Here is an 18,206-nt window from a genome sequence, read left to right as displayed (position 1 = left end):
TAGAGTTTGCTACAATTTTTTATAAAGGTCTGATGCAGGAAATTGTCTTAATTGAGAAAAGATATCTTTTGTGATTGTAAAGCTCCTTGGTAGCAGAGACATTGTAAAATTGCACTAGTTCTCATGAACTGAACCACTTCAAAACATGCTTCCTGTATATCAAGACAGTACTAAAATATTAAAGACCAAGAAGAAAAAGATCACAAAATATGTTTAATTACTACTTCAAAACATTTCAAAAGAGCCAACAGTACTACAAAAGGAAAAACAAGCACTGTAACAAGACTGAAGTACAATACTCTAGAATAGCAACACATCTTTCCTAAGATTTATAAAGAGGGTATCCCCAGTTTAGAAGACATCTAACACCACATTTGTGGAAATAATTTTAGACATCTCTTGGAAATAAAATTTCAGAATGGTCACTTAAAGCAGAGAAGCTGAAACTGAGGTCTGCTGCTATGTACTTGGTAGTGTTGATGACATTGGAAATAATTCCATTAGTTACATCTAGAAATTAAAGGGTATAAAAAAGCAACACACAAAGGTCAGACACCTTTTCCAATTAAGTGAGAAGTACTTTTCCAGTAAGACATATTTGTGTAAAGGGCTATGAAACATGAAAACAGCAAACAAGAAGCTTGCACAAACAGAAGACCAAAAGAAAAGCAAGTCCCATTAAAAATTAACAAACACAGCAAGAGATACATTTGAACAAGTGTTGGATTCAAATACAAAACTATTCACTAAGGCTCTAAACTTCATTCCTAGACTAAATCCCCAAAACAATACTGCTTGCTTTCACTTGTATTGGTTTTGCATGACAAGGTCTTGGTAGCAGAGGGGGGTACAGGGGTGGTTTCTGTAAGAAGTTGCCAGAATCTTCCCCCATGTCTGATAGAGCTACTGCCACCTGGCTCCAAGATGGACCCCACCACTGGCCAAGGCCAAGCCCATCAGTGACAGTGTCAGCACATTTGAGAGAGGGAAGAAAGTTACAGTGCAGGTGCAAAACTGCATCAGGAGAGAGGAGTGCAAATACATAAGAGCAACAGCCCCGCAGCCACCCAGCTCTCCAGAGAGAGACCTGGGAGTCCTGGTTGATAATAAACTACCATGAGCCAGCATCGTGCCCTTGTGGCCAAGAAGGCCAATGACATCCTGGGATGCATCAAGAAGAGTGTGGCCAGCAGGTTGAGATTCTCCTCCCCCTGTCCTCTGCCCTCGTGAGGCCTCATCTGGAGTCTTGTGTCCAGTTCTGGGTTCCCCACCTCAAGAGGTACAGGAAATTTCTAGAGAGTCCAACACAGGGCTACCAAGATGACAGGGGACTGGAGTATCTCCCTTATGAGGAAAGGCTGCAGGAACTGGGACTGTTCAGCTTGGAGGAGACTGAAGGGAGACCTCATTAACACTTACACGTACTTGAAAGGTGTATGTCAAGAGGATGGGGCGACATTTTTTCTGTAGTGTCCAATGATAGGACAAGGGGAATGGACAAAAGTTGGAACACAAAAAGTTCCACTTAAGGAAAATCTTTACCATGAGGGTGAGGGAGCTGTTCTCTGGAGGTTTTAAAAATTTGCCTGGATGCATTGCTGTGTGATCTGATCTAGGTGAACCTGCTTGAGCACGGGGGTTGGACTAGAAAATCTTTAGAGGCCCTTGCCAACCCCTACCGTTCTGTGAGATCAGTTCCAACTTAGCCAGGGAAAGTAAAAGCCAGTTGAATAATGTTGCTTTCTCACAAACGCTGTTTTCTGACCTCACAGAGAATACAAGCAGTAAACAAACACACTAAAAATACATCTATAAGTAACTGAGTACATCTACATCAATTGAAGTATTTGGCAGATTAAACTTCCTTAAAGCTTGCTCTAAAAACAGATGATGAGTCACGGTATACTGTATACAACCACTCTTTAAGCCACCAGCCCTCACAAATCCCAAATTCTTATCAATGCAATACAATACGTGTTTTCTAACCCCTGGGTTTTTTGGGGGTTGGGTTTTTTTTTTGTTTGTTTTTTTAAAGACAAGAAAACTTAGCACTAGAAGAGAAAAAAATGCAGAAGATGCAGAAGTGTTGTCTCGTTCTTCATGGAAAATGCTTTTTCAGTTTTAGAAATAGCTAAGGTTCACTTGAATATGTTTACAAGCCCTCATGAAAGATCTTGAACCTTGGCACTCAACAGGAGCACCTCCGTACATTTAAAGGAAGTTACAGCTACATGAAGTAGTTAAAAAAATCCAGATTTTAGTTCAGTCATCCCATGCACCCTGAATCTGAGATTTAAATAATAAACATTTCTTTAAAACAGTCTTTTTACCCATATAGGCTGCTCTTAACAGATTAAAAAGGAACACAGTACTTCCCCAGGTGAAATACTATGACTGTATCTCATACAGTTAAAATAGCTTATAAATACAGTAAAAAAAAAGAGTAAGCATAAAAACTGAAAACGAGATTCTTACATTAGGTTCCTAGACAAGACAGTATTGCAGCTATTCAAGTGAACCTTGTACTCAAAAGTCCTGAACAGTAATTCTAGATACCTCTTTTGAGACATTGTGACTAGTTCACCAGTCTTAGAAAATGCATATATCAAGACTAACAGTGGTGTGGCTTCATGTTCTTGGAACCATTGCTCTTTGCTATATTTCTTTCAATAAATGACACTCCTCTTGTAATGGGTTAAAAAGGAGTAACTTACGCTATATGTGACAAATTAAATACCTGGTTTGCCAGGACAGCCCGTGAAGGAAAACATGCATGAAAAGTCTGGTTTTATTTCTGTGGGCACACAGCAAAGTTTGCTTGCTGCTTTTAAAAAGAAAGCTATCATCATAGGAATTACATCCAAATTAGAATTGAGAACCATACGTATTTGCAAGCAATCACCTGTTAACTCCTAAAGGCACAGAATTTTGGCAAACAAGCATTTGCTGAGAGCCCCACTAATAGTCACACTAATTAATGCCACAACCACTTGAAATGCCAGCACTCAAAGGAGTCACACACCTGGCAGACACAGTATTTTAACAGCTACTCTACAACACCAGCCAAGTATCTGGAAAACAAAGCACCACTTCCATTCAGACCAAACAAGATCAAAAAGTTGTCATATCCTTTTCCTGCAACATAACAAGCAATCAAGTATCTGCTCAACACATGCAAGAAGTTAGGAAGGCAGTTCAAACAATTCTGTAGAAGTACTGAAATCTACACTCCATGCACTCTGGAAAAACTTGCAGTTATTGAGATGCTTGCTTTGGAAGCCACAAACAGTTTACTGTGTAGACATGTCTTCATCTGCATAACTTAACTATTAGAGTGCACTACGGCAGATACTGCACTGAACATGTTTCTACTGACTTGGCTGTTTCAAGTGATTGTCATGAAAGACAGATGCTGTTTATGCTGTTTTTTATCTACTGAGTTACATCTTCTTGGGTATTTTAAGATCAGCTGAGAGAAGCTATGGGGAGGGAACAAGAAACAAAGAAGGAATTTTCTTGGTATGCTTCTCTCCACAGCAGAGAACACAAAACAAATGGTAGAGTGATGTCTGGCCTTATGGAAGGCTATGGGAATTTAAGGAACCTTAATAGGGCCAGGATTTGACTTCTCTTCCATGACTGACACCTCAAATATGCAAACTGCTCCCTTTGCTAGCACAACTGCAAGCATTTATTCAGTACATGTCCCGTATAAAAGGAGGAGAGTGGTTGTTTACTTTCACATTCTGACAAAGCTCAATGTCTACTGGTTAAAAATTTAAGAACGCTTGAGGAAAGGTGATGAATCCCAAAATGAACTCCAACCCAGAATCTTAAATGTGTGCCCTGTGTCTCATATAGTTTAGTTACACCCTAGTGTTCTACACAAAAAAAATAACTTCCTTATAAATAGAAGAATTATCAATAAACATTTCATTAAGCTGGCTTTCCTTTTTTCTTGGGTGGACCTTTGTAGCCTTTGGCCTTTCTCCGCAGGTTTCTCCTGTCTATGATGGGTACCTCAACTTCTGCTTCCTCAGAGCTGCTGTCAGCAGCCCACTCTGTTGATGTCTGTGTCTGCTCAGACTCCTTTGACTGCTCTTCCACCTGGTTCTTCTGTCCTTCCTGTCCAGGAGGTACCTGAAAAGAAACACCCTCAAGTTCAACCATTATCAAAGAGCTCTGACTCAAGGGAACAGGGGTCTCATGTGAGTTGTGCCCTGTGTCCTCATTTTGATCTTCTGATGAGGAAGCTGTTTTGGACGATACGTTTTCAGAGACAGATTCCTCTGCTGCTTCAGTCACCGTGGAGTTGGGCAGCCCATTGTCAGAGGGCTCTTCCTTCTGTGCTGAAGCAGCTGCATTTTCAGTGGTTTTCTTTTCAGAGTCTTGCTGTCCTTCAGTGCCCTTCTCCACTGATGTACTTTCTTCAGTCAGCACTTCTGAATCATTTACATTTAAAACCTGAATGTAGAGGAGAAAGGTGCCAAAACAGCCAAAAGGACAATTAATTGAAGATACAAGAGGCTGAATAACCTCTTGCTAGCAACCTCAGAGGACATTTTGGAATTCAGCAGTTTAATAATACATGTATAGTCAAACAAACAAGTCTCTTTCTCCCTTTTGCACAAAACTCCCTTTTGCACAAGACTAGTTTTGTGAACTGTATTTGATATCCAGATTTGCTATCCTATTTTCAAACTTAACTTACTCAAAGGATCACTCAGGCACAGTAAAAACATTCCAAAATTAATCCCCAGGGAAAAAGTATAGGCTTTATTTTAGACAAATACAGTTATAATTTTGCTAGCATATAACAACAGACTCTTGCAGTATAAACAAAAAACAGTAAAATCTACATTCTAGAGGAATATTTTACCAGTAACAAATTGGTTGTACACTTCCTTGGGGTATAATTATCAGACAACATAAAGCCATGGCTTTTCACTCATATCAAATTAAGATTTTAGTGGAAAAGAGCTGACCCACTACTGCCAAGGCCACTGGAGCAACATATCTTTCTTTTTGGTATTACCTACATTTATGGCCCACTTCTGCATATTAAAACAGAAACTCTAGTATATTCTATGTATGGATTTTCATTATCTGGCCTAAAAATTGCTTCTCCCAAGAATTTCATACAATGATAGTTGCTGCTTTCTACCAGTTACTTCACAAAATAGAAAACAGCAAGGCCCATACACTCTGAAGGAAAGATGACTTCATATTTTGTTTCAATTCTCTCACCTTCTCCAGTGCTGTGTCTTCTGATGATTTTGCTGGAGACTCAAGGATTAATGGAACAATCAGTGTCACAGGTTCTTCTCCTTGACTCTCAGACTGTAATTTTGGTTCATCACTTAGAGCTTTATTTGCTGTTTCCTCTTCAGTCATAAGTGAAGTCTTAGCAGTTTCTTCTCTTACCTCACCATTCAGGGGTTCTGATGGAGCTTCCTAAAAATCACATTTTAAAGTGGGTGTATCTGTGATTTAAATTGGCAGCTTAATGTGAGAAGCAAATATCTCAGGTACTTAGAAATATGTACCAAGAAAGCAGAGCAGCTAACTTAATGAGGTTATTAGCTTGGTGCTGTCACATGTGCTAAACTTCTGACCACAGCTTACACTACTAGAAGCAAAGCCAAGCAGTTTTTATGCACAAGCACACATGCTGCAGTCATTCCCTGAACCCAATGTACTGTAAGACCCACATTCTCACCAATTAGTAAGAATATAAAACCCTGGAGGCATCACTAAGGCACAAAGTGCTCACAGTCTTAAATTCAGGCTGTTAAATTGTAAATAAAAGCTGGATTTAAAGCTTGCCTACTTTGACGTTTAAGTGGAGAAGTAAGAGCCAATAGCAGACACTGAAGCACACCAGCTATTGGCTTCTTCAAATGAACTTTTATTAAAAAATGAGAGATACTAGATCAGATCTTGACCTTAATCCAGTTCTCCAGAACATCTGAATAGGAGAAATCAATTAGGAAAATTAGTTTGGCAGACAAGCTAGAAATTCACCTTCATGAAGATGCAAGCAATTATACTGTTCAAAGTAAGTATAACGGAATATTTCCTGAAACTAATTCTATACTAGCCTTAGCTTCTCTGGTATGCCACTCAACAAAGCACTGGCACAAAAAAAAAATTTAAAAATTCAAAGAGTTGATGGTCATGTGGATCAAGACAACATCAATCATATTTAACAGAAGTTGTAGTTGTACTCCAAACTTATCTGATATTACTATCCCGTTCAACTCACCTCTTTCTCACTCTGTTTCTCATAGCGTGGTACATGTACCTCCATTTCTAACACAGCCAGATTGTTATCTTCAGTACTTATTTCCTCATCCATCAAAACAGTATCATCCTGAGGTACTTCTAAGTCTTTATAGTCATCACAGGTGTGGGGAGAAAAATCTGGTCTGCAACAGGTATTAAGATATAATCTTTAATCTTTTAGATTAATACATAATTTTCATATCTCAGTGGGAAAATTCTTTCATGACCAATTATAAAGTGCTATATCACGTTTGCCACAGCAAGTAAGAATCCAGAAATCTAAACATATCTAAAAATGCCTAAATCCTCATTAGGAAAAAAAATAAATCACCAACCAGGAAAAATGGTTCAGTAATTATAAAACAAAGACACCTAACTCACATTTTATGGGAATAAAAGTCAGAAACTTCAGGTTTTATTTAAAATTTAGAAAGCTGTAATTCATTATATATTTGGAAGGCACAAAGGGGTGAGAAAGTAACTCACTCCTTCCACCTCAACTGTAGAAACTATTTAAGATTATGAAGTTAAAAACACGTTAGTATGATTTTGGATATACACGTATTACAAAGACAAAGACTGAAAAGAATTTAAGGCAACAAATCAGCTTCATGGCTGAAGAACGTTTAATCAGCTAGAGTTTAAATTAGCAAATAGTTAAAGATGAAGCTTAGATGCACCTGATGGGTATTCAGTTCTCATTTTAAAGATGATATAACTTATATGATCTGGAAGTATTACACACTAGCAAAGAAGGAAGAACATGCAAAAGATTTACAGGAGTCTGCTTCATGATCTCATAATAAAAGGCAGCATTGGAGGGTTTTATCCTTTTATCCCACTACCAGTCTGGAGATGAAGGCACTCCATCAGGGAGAAAGTCCCTGATAGAAGGCCCTGCAGCATTCACTAATGTGTATGGAAGGAGAGAATCAAGTTGCTATCCCACCCCACTGCCATCAGGATTCCCTTTAGGTCTGCTCACAAGCATCATGTTACATATTTTGTTCAAAGAAGCAGTGATGACACCTTGTTGACTTCATTCTGCAAGGCCCAAAATACTGATGTTTGGTACAGTCAAGTCGTCTCACATATCAACTAACCAATTTCTAGTAGTAACAGGCCAAATAATTTCTTAAACTGTGTCAGCATTAAACCATGCCCTTTGACCTGCTGGAACCCACTTAGGGCGTCACAGTGACAGTACAAGACAGCAGCACTGTATCTCTGTAGTACCACAGAGCAATTCAAAACACAAAAATTAGTATGTACCTAGCTGAAATCCTCAGTTTCATATAGCAAAAATAAAGCCCAAATAATTTTATTTAAAGAAACCTAATGGAACAAGTTTGAGGGATTCCCCAGAAAATAATCAGTTTATTTTCAGTTCCTCAAATGAGGTTTGTAGGGTTGCAGTGGGGTTTTTTGGAAGACAAGGAGAGGAGACAAAGACCTGGGGTGGAGAGCAGAGGCACACACATGCTCACACAGAGGATGGAGCAATTTAATTAACTTCCTTCAAATAGCCACAGTTTTGCTTTCTGGATGGAAGCCAGGACAAGTTAGTACTTCAGGCGCTCTCTTGAATGAATTAGTATGGCACCCAACTAGTACCATTCTTCACATCCTCATTTAACGATTATTACACAGGATAACATTCTTTAAACTGGAGATGACTTTTCAGGATATACTTTTGGATATCATGGTTTTAAAAATCAGAATTTGTACAAACAAAGGACTTTACTTTGGATGGGTGGCTCCCTATAACTCTTCTGTTAAATGAAAAGCAGTAACCAGCTCCCAGACTAAAAAGTCAGACTTTCTTTTACTGCAATATGCCACTGTAACAAGAGGTCAGGCTGGGATACCTCTCCAAAGATCACACATAGCATTGTGGATACATGTCCAGTTACATTATTGCATGAAACTATGCTGTATGAATACAGATATTTTTATCCTTGTGCAGACTCAGTTAACAGAACAGCCTCAGTCCTCACTGTTTCTTACTACTATTGCCAGGATCCACGGAGCTTTCAGAAACACTTGTATTTTGGTGCAATCACTCTTCATCATCTTCTTCATCCCAAATGATGTCTCAATTTTCTCTCACATAAAGCTTTATTTTTAGTAATCTTAAAATCAAAAAAGTAGGATGAAAGGAGAAGAAATATAAAGTAGCACACTGAGATACTGATATAGTTTGTGACTGCCCAAGCCAGCAAAATAACAAATCAGTAAAATACAGGCTCCTCTACCTTTTTGACATATGAAGAGCACTTTCCTCGTGTCTTTGAGGAGTCTGAGGTTCAGATTCCAGCCTATATTTTCCTAACTTGAGACGTCTTAAATGACTGTTCCGTGTCCAAACTGAAGCAGGAGCTATGTTGGAGTCTTGGAGGGAAAACAAACAAAAAAAACCCAACAGAACAAATGTGAGTGAGCAAACACAAAGTTCTGCATATGATTTTCTCCTTAATATTTCATTAAAGTAACCAAGTGCAAGTAAGCAGCTTTTCATTGTGGTACTTTTTTTCCCCTTTAATACGTGTGCATAATATCTTTACCATACTCACTACAATTTTATCAGAAGAACTCTAATAATTTTGAGGTGAGCCTCAGCACATTAGAGGAAACCATGTTTTTATATACTTGGTAGATGAATACACCAAGACTGAAAGCAGTAAAAAACCCTACTAACCTAATAATCTGCAGTAATCACAGTACTGATAATCAGAGTTATTTTTACCTTCAGATGTGCTTGCATGGACATCTGCTGATTCTTTACTGTTTTGAGAGTCAGCCTGTGAAGCAAAAGCAAAACCAATATTATTCCCAAAACTTCTAAATTCACTAAAATACCTTAAAATCCTGTTTCTGTGGTTGCATCATTCTAAAGCACCATTTCATAGCAACAACTCTACAGAAGATCAGCTACAACCACTCTTAATTTCAGATAGTTACACATGGGTATCTTATCTCCCAGATTTTTTTTTCTTAAATTATCTTTATTACAAGGATATGTTTTTCCCGCATTTTTCTTCTGGTCTTAACATCGAAGATAAGACTTGAAATAACCTGTCATTATCACCAACACTACCACATTTTTCTCCTAACCATTCCATTTATAACAAGTGTCCACAATTAATTGCAGATGTCTTTTTGCTGTTTCTGTTTTCTATATAAACGAAACTAAAGTAGCTGACAAAAACAAAACATTATTTTTCAATTTTATATTTGCATGCTGTTTTGTAGCCTTTTTAATGTAGTATGCAAGAGAATATGACAGCCTGTGTAAAAAAAAAAAAAAGATCAGACAAGAAAAATCAGAACTTAAAGATTCAGCAGTAATGCAGGTTACATGCAAAGTGAGCACATGTGGCTGTTTATGTTAGAGTTCCCTCTCCTCTAGAGCCCTTTTGCCTCTCCTTCACCACCATTCAAACATTTCCACTTTTTTTTGCAAATTAGCTGAGGACTCAGTGGTAAACAATGCTCTTAGGTGGGTACAAGCTGTAAACATTAAAATTACACATAATGCTCACTCCTGGATAAAAATAATGTAGAAATGAAAAATCAAAGAATGGTAGGGGTTGGAAGAGACCTTTAGAGATTATCTATTCAAACACTCCTGCAGAAGCAGGTTAACCTAGATCAGGTTGCATAGGAACATGTCCAGGCGGGTCTTGAAGAGCTCCAAGGAAAGACTCCACAACCCCTCTGGGCAGCCTGTGCCAGGGCTCCCTCACCCTCACAGTGAAATAGTTTTTTCTTATATTTAAGTGGAACTTTTTGTGTTCCAGCTTCATCCCATTACCCCTTGTCCTGTTGCTAGCTACTATAGAAAAAAGAGATGTCCCACCCATCATTTAGATATTTATAAATGTTAATAAGATCTCCCCTCAATCTCCTCTTCTCTTGATTAAACAGCCCCAGTTCCCACAGCCTTTCCTCGTATGAAAGACGTTCCAGTCCCCTGATCATCTTGGTGGCCCTTCCCTCCAGAAGTTCCCTGTCCCTCTTGAGCTGAGGAGGCCAGAACTGGACATAGGACTCCAGATGAGGCCTCACCAGGGCAGAGGAGAGGGAGAGAACCTCCCTTCACCTGCTGGCCACGTTCTTCTTGATGTATCCCAGGATGCCATTGGCCTTCTTGGCCACGAGGGTACATTGCTGGCTCATGGTCAGCTATTATCAACCAGGACTCACAGGTCTCTCTCTGTAGAGCTGCTCTTCAGCAGTTCAACTCCCAGCCTGCACTGGTGCATGGGGTTGTTCCTTCCCAGATGCAGGACTCTGCCCTTGTCCTTGGTGAACCTCATGAGTTCCTCTCTGCCCAACTCTCAAGCCAGTCGAGAACCCGCTGAATGGCAGCACAGCCTTCTGGGGAATCAGCCAGTCCTCCCAGTTTGGTGTCATCAGGGAACTTGCTGAGGGTACACTCTGTCCCCTCATCCAGGTCGTTGATGAAGATGTTGAACAAGACTGGCCCCAGAACCAATCCCTGTGGAACTCCACTGGCCACAGGCCTCCAACTCGATTCTGTGCCACTGATCACCACCCTCTGAGCTCTGTCATTCAGACACCTCTCAATCCATCTCACTGTCCACTCATCCAAGCCACACTGCCTGAGCTTTCTGATGAGGATGTTATGGCAGACAGTGTCAAAAGCCTTGCTGAAGTCAAGGTAGATGACATCCGCTGCTCTCCCCTCATCTAGCCAGCCAGTTATGCACTCATAGAAGGCCAAGTGAAAATTACCAACATTGAGGTGTTTTGCTGCCTTTCCAGCCTCACTTCCAGTATTAGCAAAGGCAGCTTGCAAAAACTGGCCACATCTACTTTCTGCTGCTTAAAATAGTTTCAAATGAATTTTGAATGCATCAGAATTTGTAGACTAAAAATAAATTATTCTAACAAACCTCACAAAATAGAAAGCACTAACTGAAAGGTGAAAATTAAATTTGAGGGATTTTTCCCTGGTTTGGGAGGAAGGTGGGGTATTTTGTTTGGTAGACCAATAGTTTTCAAAACATTGCAGAACTGCTTATAGGTAGTGCAAGTGCCAAGAAGTGAGCTGCCAGCAATTCTACCAAACTGGAGTTGGAACACTTCAGTATCTACTGTCTTCCTCTTCTGGAAGAAGGCAAGAGACAGGGCTTGAGTTCTTAACTGATGGCAACCAAAATCGTATTACTGTCCCTCTGCTGTCTTCTCCAAGGATGTCCATATAGCTCCACACCCAAAAATATATTTTTTAGATTATTTTGCTGATATCATCATTGAAAACTGAATCTAGAACTCAGTAATGGTGCTCAAGACAGTGTCACAAATGCAAGGCAATGAAGATTGGTTGTTTCTGGATATTTTTAGACTAAAAACATCATTATTTTGCTGGCAGTTTCATGCCAGGAAAAGGAACATTTACCTTAAGTTTCAAAGTTTTTAAGTTTAGATATTAATTACTGAGAGTTACTTTATTTCACACATTATTTTTTATCTTCAATTAAAGCATTGATTACAAGACCATGATCATGTCAATACTACACACTTCTGAAGCACAAAAATCCATGCTCAGTATATTTAGAGCTGCAAGTTATTCCCAAGAAAGGCACAATCCCTCTACATAGTGTATAACTTCAAATGTAAAGTAAACATTTTCCATTGCATTCAACTGTGATTTGAATATGCATGGCTACAAACATTTTCCTCATTCTCTCCACTCTTACAACGACTCTGCTGTTCAATTGCCTTTCTAGACGTTTTAATCTCAGAGACAGCTGAAGTACTCTCTCTCATCTAAGCTGCTAACAAAAAGCTGAAGTCACAGACCCTGACAGCTATGGCCCTCTGTGACCCTCTATATTTGTAGCCCATCTCTCCCCCTACCAAAAGGTGTTGTCAACCTCATCTTAGTCACCCTTGTTACATCACTGGTAAGATTAACATCCACACAAAAAGTAACAAAAGTATTTGCATTTTATTAATAAATGCGGATTTGAGATAATTCAATAAAGTTGGACAAAAAACATTTCTCAAACCTTGTCTCTTCAGTAAGAAAGCAATCTAAAAAGCATTACTTTCTGGTAAAAGACTTTGTTCTGTCAAGACTGGCTGCCACTTGAAGTGATACAGCAAGTACAAGCTTTCTGCATAACTCAGGACTGTTCTTTGATAACTTGAAACAGAAGTATCAACCAAGCATAACATGCAGTTGATCAAACATATTGATCTGCTGAAATCCTTCATTTCTCAAGTTCAGAAATGTATTCTTTTGTAGAAATTAGAAATATTTACTGAACATAAAGAACAGATAATTAAAGTTAGAAGAATAAGATATATCATAGGAGCATACAAAGCTGAAAAGCTCTAAAGCCTTTTTAATATATGGATAACAGTGTGTACTTACATTTGGCTGTGTTTCTAGCTCAGTCTTCTGTTCACTTGCTTCAGACACTGTTGCAGACTGCTGAACATGATCCTTCACTTGGGAATTCTCATTTTCTTTCTGAGAAGACTCTGCTGCTGTGACTTAAAAGACGAGACAGGGAAACAATTAACCATTCGAAGTATGATATCACAGATCTCAAAAAAGCCTCTTTTGCTAGTTTTCATGGGCAGTGTTCACAGATGTCACTGTTGTGGTGCATTTGTTCAACTTGTACTAAATGTCAGAAAATAAAGAAACAAAGCATCCATACCTGCCATTTTGAGCTTTTCCATTTGCAATATATATGCAACAGATTTTCTCTGGAACCAATATCCTGCTCCTTGCACTTCCCACAAAAGGTTATGATCCTCAGGGTACTTCTCAAGATATTGCTTACAAGCTGAAGATATATAAGAACCACCACTGTATTGTATATACTATACAATCATCCATATATCAGTTTTTGAAGTCTAGCTGAAATCAAATTAATCTGCAAATCTATAAACCATTACAGAAATAACTGTTCAATACAACAGCTGAGAATAAAAAAAACATAACATCACTTTACCCTAACTCATTATTCTCAATAAATCCATTTTTCAGGTTTAAACACTTTCCACTATCATCTTAAACTGCAAAGAAAGACAGATGAGATATTCTTCTCTCAGTATCCACTGGAGTTTTACAACTTCACTTGTCACTGCCCCTGTCAATCGAAAGACCCAAACCAGGATGGAAGGGCTCTTAGGCAGAGGACAAGTGATTTTTCAGGTCAAGTGATTTTTATCACTCCATGTTACTATAAGTAGTCAGAAAAAGCACTCTTTGTGAATGTGAACATGTTACCATTGCATGGTTTATCATCTACTCACTGCTCTCTTCTGGAGTATTTTCCTCCCTGCTCTCCCTCCATCTTCTTTCTCCCAATATACATACTGAACATCCACGTGGAGACGTATGCTTTGATTACTCTGCATCAGCTACCAGAAAAACTAATGGTTTTCAACCAATTTGCCATTGAGACATAGTATCAGTGGACAAGATCCCTATTGCAAGGGAAGGGGATGAGGCATTACATTCCACTCAAGACAGCTTGCCAGTTGAAGCCTAACAAACTAGGTCTAGTCAGATCCAACAACTGACAGGGGTACTTCAAAACCAGAAAATTGCCAGTGGCTAAGAAGGCCGGATGAAAATGTTCATCGAAGGAAGCCTAGCAGATGGTGAAAAGAGTAGGATGTGTCTTGAGAAACAGGACAAAGGAAGTGTGTTTCTTGCCTCAACAAAATCCCAAGTAGTATCATTTCCAGAATGAGAGTCATTCCCTAGATGACATAACCCTCTTGGCTTTCTAACTTAAGAGCCGTTAATGTTTATCTTGCATTTTGGAACTGTGTCTTCTTATACTCAAGTTAAAACATAACCTAGTATGTCCACTTGACCAGAAATTCTGAGATTACACAAATTAAATGACGTCAGAAGTGAGCAAGAAAAAGGTGCTACAAAGAAGATGTACTTTAGATCACACACAGTAACACCTCAGCCCATTCTGGAGGATTTGGGGGGACACAATGTTAAACCTCATAGTATCAGAAAGCCAACAAGAGATCCAATAATCTAATCTCATGTAGAGGATTAAATACCTAATCTGGAATTACTTCACCATCTTAAATCAGGATTTTTAACTGTTACCAAAGAGCACATTTAATATAAAAACTGAAGATCCAGTACTGGTTCAGACACGTAAAGAAACCACAAAGAACAAAAGAATAAACTGGAGAGCTTGCCTGTGTACATGAAGGGTGACAGTGGGTATCGTAAGCCAAGTGGGCCTTCAGCAAAGGACTCCACAAAGTCTTCCAAAATGATTAACCCAGAATCTTTCCCACGATGTTTCTTTCTTACAAAGATTGTGTTTAGCACTGGCAGCCTATAGTGTACACCATCATAAGAGCTACAAACACTTCCTGAAATAACAGGAGAACAAGTACCCATCAGTACCTCAGCACTGACATACTACAGCACAGACTTTAGTATATTCAAACAAAGATTTTTGTAATTTTTATAAATTACACTAAACTATATAATTGTACAAAAAAGTAACAAAATTATATTTAAAATATAAAAATAATTTATATTATTCATTAAAAATAAACAATTGCTATCAGTGATTTAGTGACTCTTGGGCAAACTTCATAATGCTGCTGAGATACACCAATAGATTAATATGTTAGAAAAAGTCTGTAAAACCAGAAAAGAATAGTAGAGATGGAGAGGAAAGACCTACTGAAATCTCATTATACAATTTCATAGGAAAACTATACTAAAAGTGCAACTGAAAGGGGGAGGGGGAAAAAGAAACAATAACATTAATGCATTGCAGTTTTAAGTAGACTTTGCCACTCCTCAGGACAAATATGGAGACTCCAATTCAGCTCTTATTAAAAGACTGAAATAATAATTCCAGTTTTTCTTAAATGAAGCCACAAAAAGTCCTAGGGCACTTTATAATGGAGTTCTCCCATAAACAATGCTTTATCCACAATTAAACAGAGATGAAACTGACATAACGGACAGGTACTTGAGTATCAGAGGATTCAAAGGGTAGATATGGACTCTGTGGTTACAAAAGGATGCCATGTTAACGGTACTAAGATAGCTCACTAACATAGCAAGCCATTTTTAGGCTCTTGTTTTGAGAGTCATGGGAATGGTTTGTCATAGTTCATATGTTCTTTGATACATGACAAAAACTGCTCTTTCCTATAGCAAGGTCAAAGAGAAGCATACAGTTATCTGTATCACACAGTTAGTCTTTGCAACCTTGCACTTTTGAGATCAATGAACATATTTATCTTCATCTTTTAGGGAAGGAAAATATGGACAGAGGTTACACTACCTGGGTACCCTTTGGGATACCAGTTAAGCTCTACTACTCTTCCCTAATTATCTGTTTCCAGGGCTGTCTTTCTCCATATAGACTACTTATCTGGAGAACACAACACAATCAAACCTGGGTGAAACACTGATAATGCCTAGAAAGACTAACCTTCAGCTAGTTAACTCAAGACGAGTAAATGAGAAGGCATCATGAGAAATAAAAAGAAGGTAAGACTACAGCAAAACTTCAGTGCAGTGAAGTGTCCCCATTCTAGATTAAAAAATAGAATCATTACTCTTATTTCCAGCTTTACAAGGCCACTAAAAAATCCACTGCAACGTAGATACTTTTTTGTGACCAACACATTGCAGCAATTTTTTGACATTAAAAACAATACTGAAGCTTATCCAAAAAGTAATTTAAAACACACAAAGAGAAAACAAAGACAATTGGAACAAATTAGCTGGTTGCTGTCCTACCTTGATTGCCAGATCAGAATAGGTCAGTGATCCAGACAGTTTACTACCATATTTTTAACAATGTGCAAAGGTATATATGTATGTTAGATGAGGGAAGTCTCCAGTACCATCATTTATCTGAATTAGTTAACCCTCTCTAGAGATGAAACGTCTGTTTTTCCTTAATCCAAACACTGATATTGTACAAAATGTTATCAGTGTGCTAAATAGCCTATCCAAACACCAAATTTTACTCAACAAAACCTAAAACTACGACACATTCCCAAATAACCAAAGGGAAATTATAATGTTTTTGAAAAACAACAGAAAGCCTGTAACATGAGTAGCATGAATCCGTCAGCTCAATTTTAGTCTGAGGGAGCACTTGTATCAAAGGCAAGGGAATCTTTTTGTTATTAGCAGGTGTAGCTGAATCTTATGCCTGGGAGCAGAGCTGCTACACTGTTATGCTATAAAAGCAACATCTGGTTCTACAATCATTCCAGATAAACATGATCTGATTCTAGAATTAGGTCAAGAAAAACGCCCAACCAAAAAAAAAAAAAAAAGCTTATAGGTTTACCTCATTTCTACATTTTAAAATATATTTTGTGGAATATGAAGAAATTTAAGATTTTCTCAGACTACTAAAGCATGTAGGCATCTAAACTACAAATTTTAACAGCAATCTGTTCTCTTATGATTTCAGGAAAACACTTGCAAGGCTTGTATACTCTACTAAATAAAATATTCTTCACATAAGCTCTCTTATCTCCCAGCCTCTACCCCTCCAAATCCCACAGTACTCAAGTTTCTTACCTTTAGGTTTAACTGAATAGAATCCAATAGCCTCTCCATCTTTCCACATGATCTTAGCATATTCATTGCTACCATGGCAGAGAAAAGGTATCTCATTTCCTTCCATTTCTTGTGTCCGATAGATAATTCGATTCAGAACATAGAGAATAATTCTCTCTCCAACAGACTTCACCTAAGGGAACATATAAGAATACTTTAGGAGACAAGTCAGATTAGTTTGTACTCACATTAATGACTTCATTTTTCAAAGTTGCTAGTTAATACAGTTGCAGATGGAGACAAGAAAAGCACTTAGTGCTAAAGTGGAATGAAGCCCTGTGGTTCAGGGCTCAGAAGCTCTAGTAGCAAGTTAAATATGAACCACTACCACATACAGTGGATACCTCATTACTTCAACATCAACCCTAATCCAATGGGTAAAAACTGAAGGAAGTTCTGGAAGTGAGGCAGTGCATAAAATTCTGAAATTTTAACTCAAAACCATTTTTGCATTTAAGAAGCATTCACTAAACAGAGCAACAATACAACCAGCCTCAGACTTCCCAGGCTAGCAGGTAATTGCAGTCCTACATACAACAAGACATGATGTTGCGTAAGAACTAGCTACAACAGTTTGAGACATGAAAGAAGGATCTCAATATCCTTTTCTCTACTCTGCTGGCTTCCTTTTACATATGGAATTTAAATTCACACTATCCTATTCACTGTGAAGGAAAAATGCCCAAAACCCTACCTGTAAAAGCTTAGTCTTTCCTGATTTAATCATTATCCTACCATTATGAAACACATAAAAAACAAGGCCATACACTAAATTATTTTGAGTAAATTAAAAAATACAAAAGTCAAACATGAGCACCCATATTCCATGAGCAAGTAAATTATATGCCTGGAAAAATTCAGATTTCCAGTTTTGGAAACAAACCCAAAATTCCTTGCTACTTAAGTAAGGCATTTGACACTGTTTCCCACAGCTTTCTCCTGGGAAACTGACTGTTCTTGGCTTGGATGGGCATATGCTTTCCTGGGTGAAAAACTTGTTACATGGCCAGGTCCAGCGAGTTGAGGTCAATGTATGGCAGCTGGTGATGAGTGGTGTCCCCCAGGGCTCAGTGATGGGTCCACTCCTGTTTGACATCTTTACTAATGGATGAGGATATGGATGAGGAGACAAAGTGCACTTTAAATACATTTGCAGATGACACAAAGCCGGGTGGAAGTGTTGATCTGCTTGAGGGCAGGGACACTCTACAGAGAGATCTATATAGGCTGGATGGCTGGGCCAAGGCCAGTGCCATGAGTTTCAATAAGGCCAAGTGCCGGGTCCTGCACTTGGGCC

At 38.5% G+C, this 18,206-nt stretch overlaps 1 protein-coding gene across 3 annotated transcripts in view; it reads right to left on the bottom strand.

Annotated features, from left to right (window-relative positions):
* Positions 1–194: 194 nt before the first annotated feature.
* Positions 195–18,206, bottom strand: part of FAM169A (family with sequence similarity 169 member A) — a 39,291-nt gene continuing 21,279 nt past the window's right edge. For all 3 annotated transcript variants that reach the window (XM_062019486.1, XM_062019484.1, XM_062019487.1), the window contains 9 exons: positions 16,871–17,042; positions 14,500–14,679; positions 12,984–13,112; positions 12,692–12,813; positions 9,032–9,086; positions 8,541–8,676; positions 6,266–6,428; positions 5,248–5,454; positions 195–4,464 (listed from right to left, as the gene is read on the bottom strand). In XM_062019486.1, coding sequence (XP_061875470.1) covers positions 3,937–4,464; positions 5,248–5,454; positions 6,266–6,428; positions 8,541–8,676; positions 9,032–9,086; positions 12,692–12,813; positions 12,984–13,112; positions 14,500–14,679; positions 16,871–17,042 — 1,692 coding nt within the window. In that variant the 3' untranslated portion in view covers positions 195–3,936. The remainder of the gene's footprint in view (positions 4,465–5,247; positions 5,455–6,265; positions 6,429–8,540; positions 8,677–9,031; positions 9,087–12,691; positions 12,814–12,983; positions 13,113–14,499; positions 14,680–16,870; positions 17,043–18,206) is intronic.

The sequence above is a fragment of the Colius striatus genome, chromosome Z (genome assembly GCF_028858725.1).
Source record: "Colius striatus isolate bColStr4 chromosome Z, bColStr4.1.hap1, whole genome shotgun sequence".
Classification (NCBI taxonomy): Eukaryota; Metazoa; Chordata; class Aves; order Coliiformes; family Coliidae; genus Colius; species Colius striatus.
Note: the sequence above shows the minus strand (reverse complement) of the source record. Positions and strands in the feature narration are given on the sequence as shown.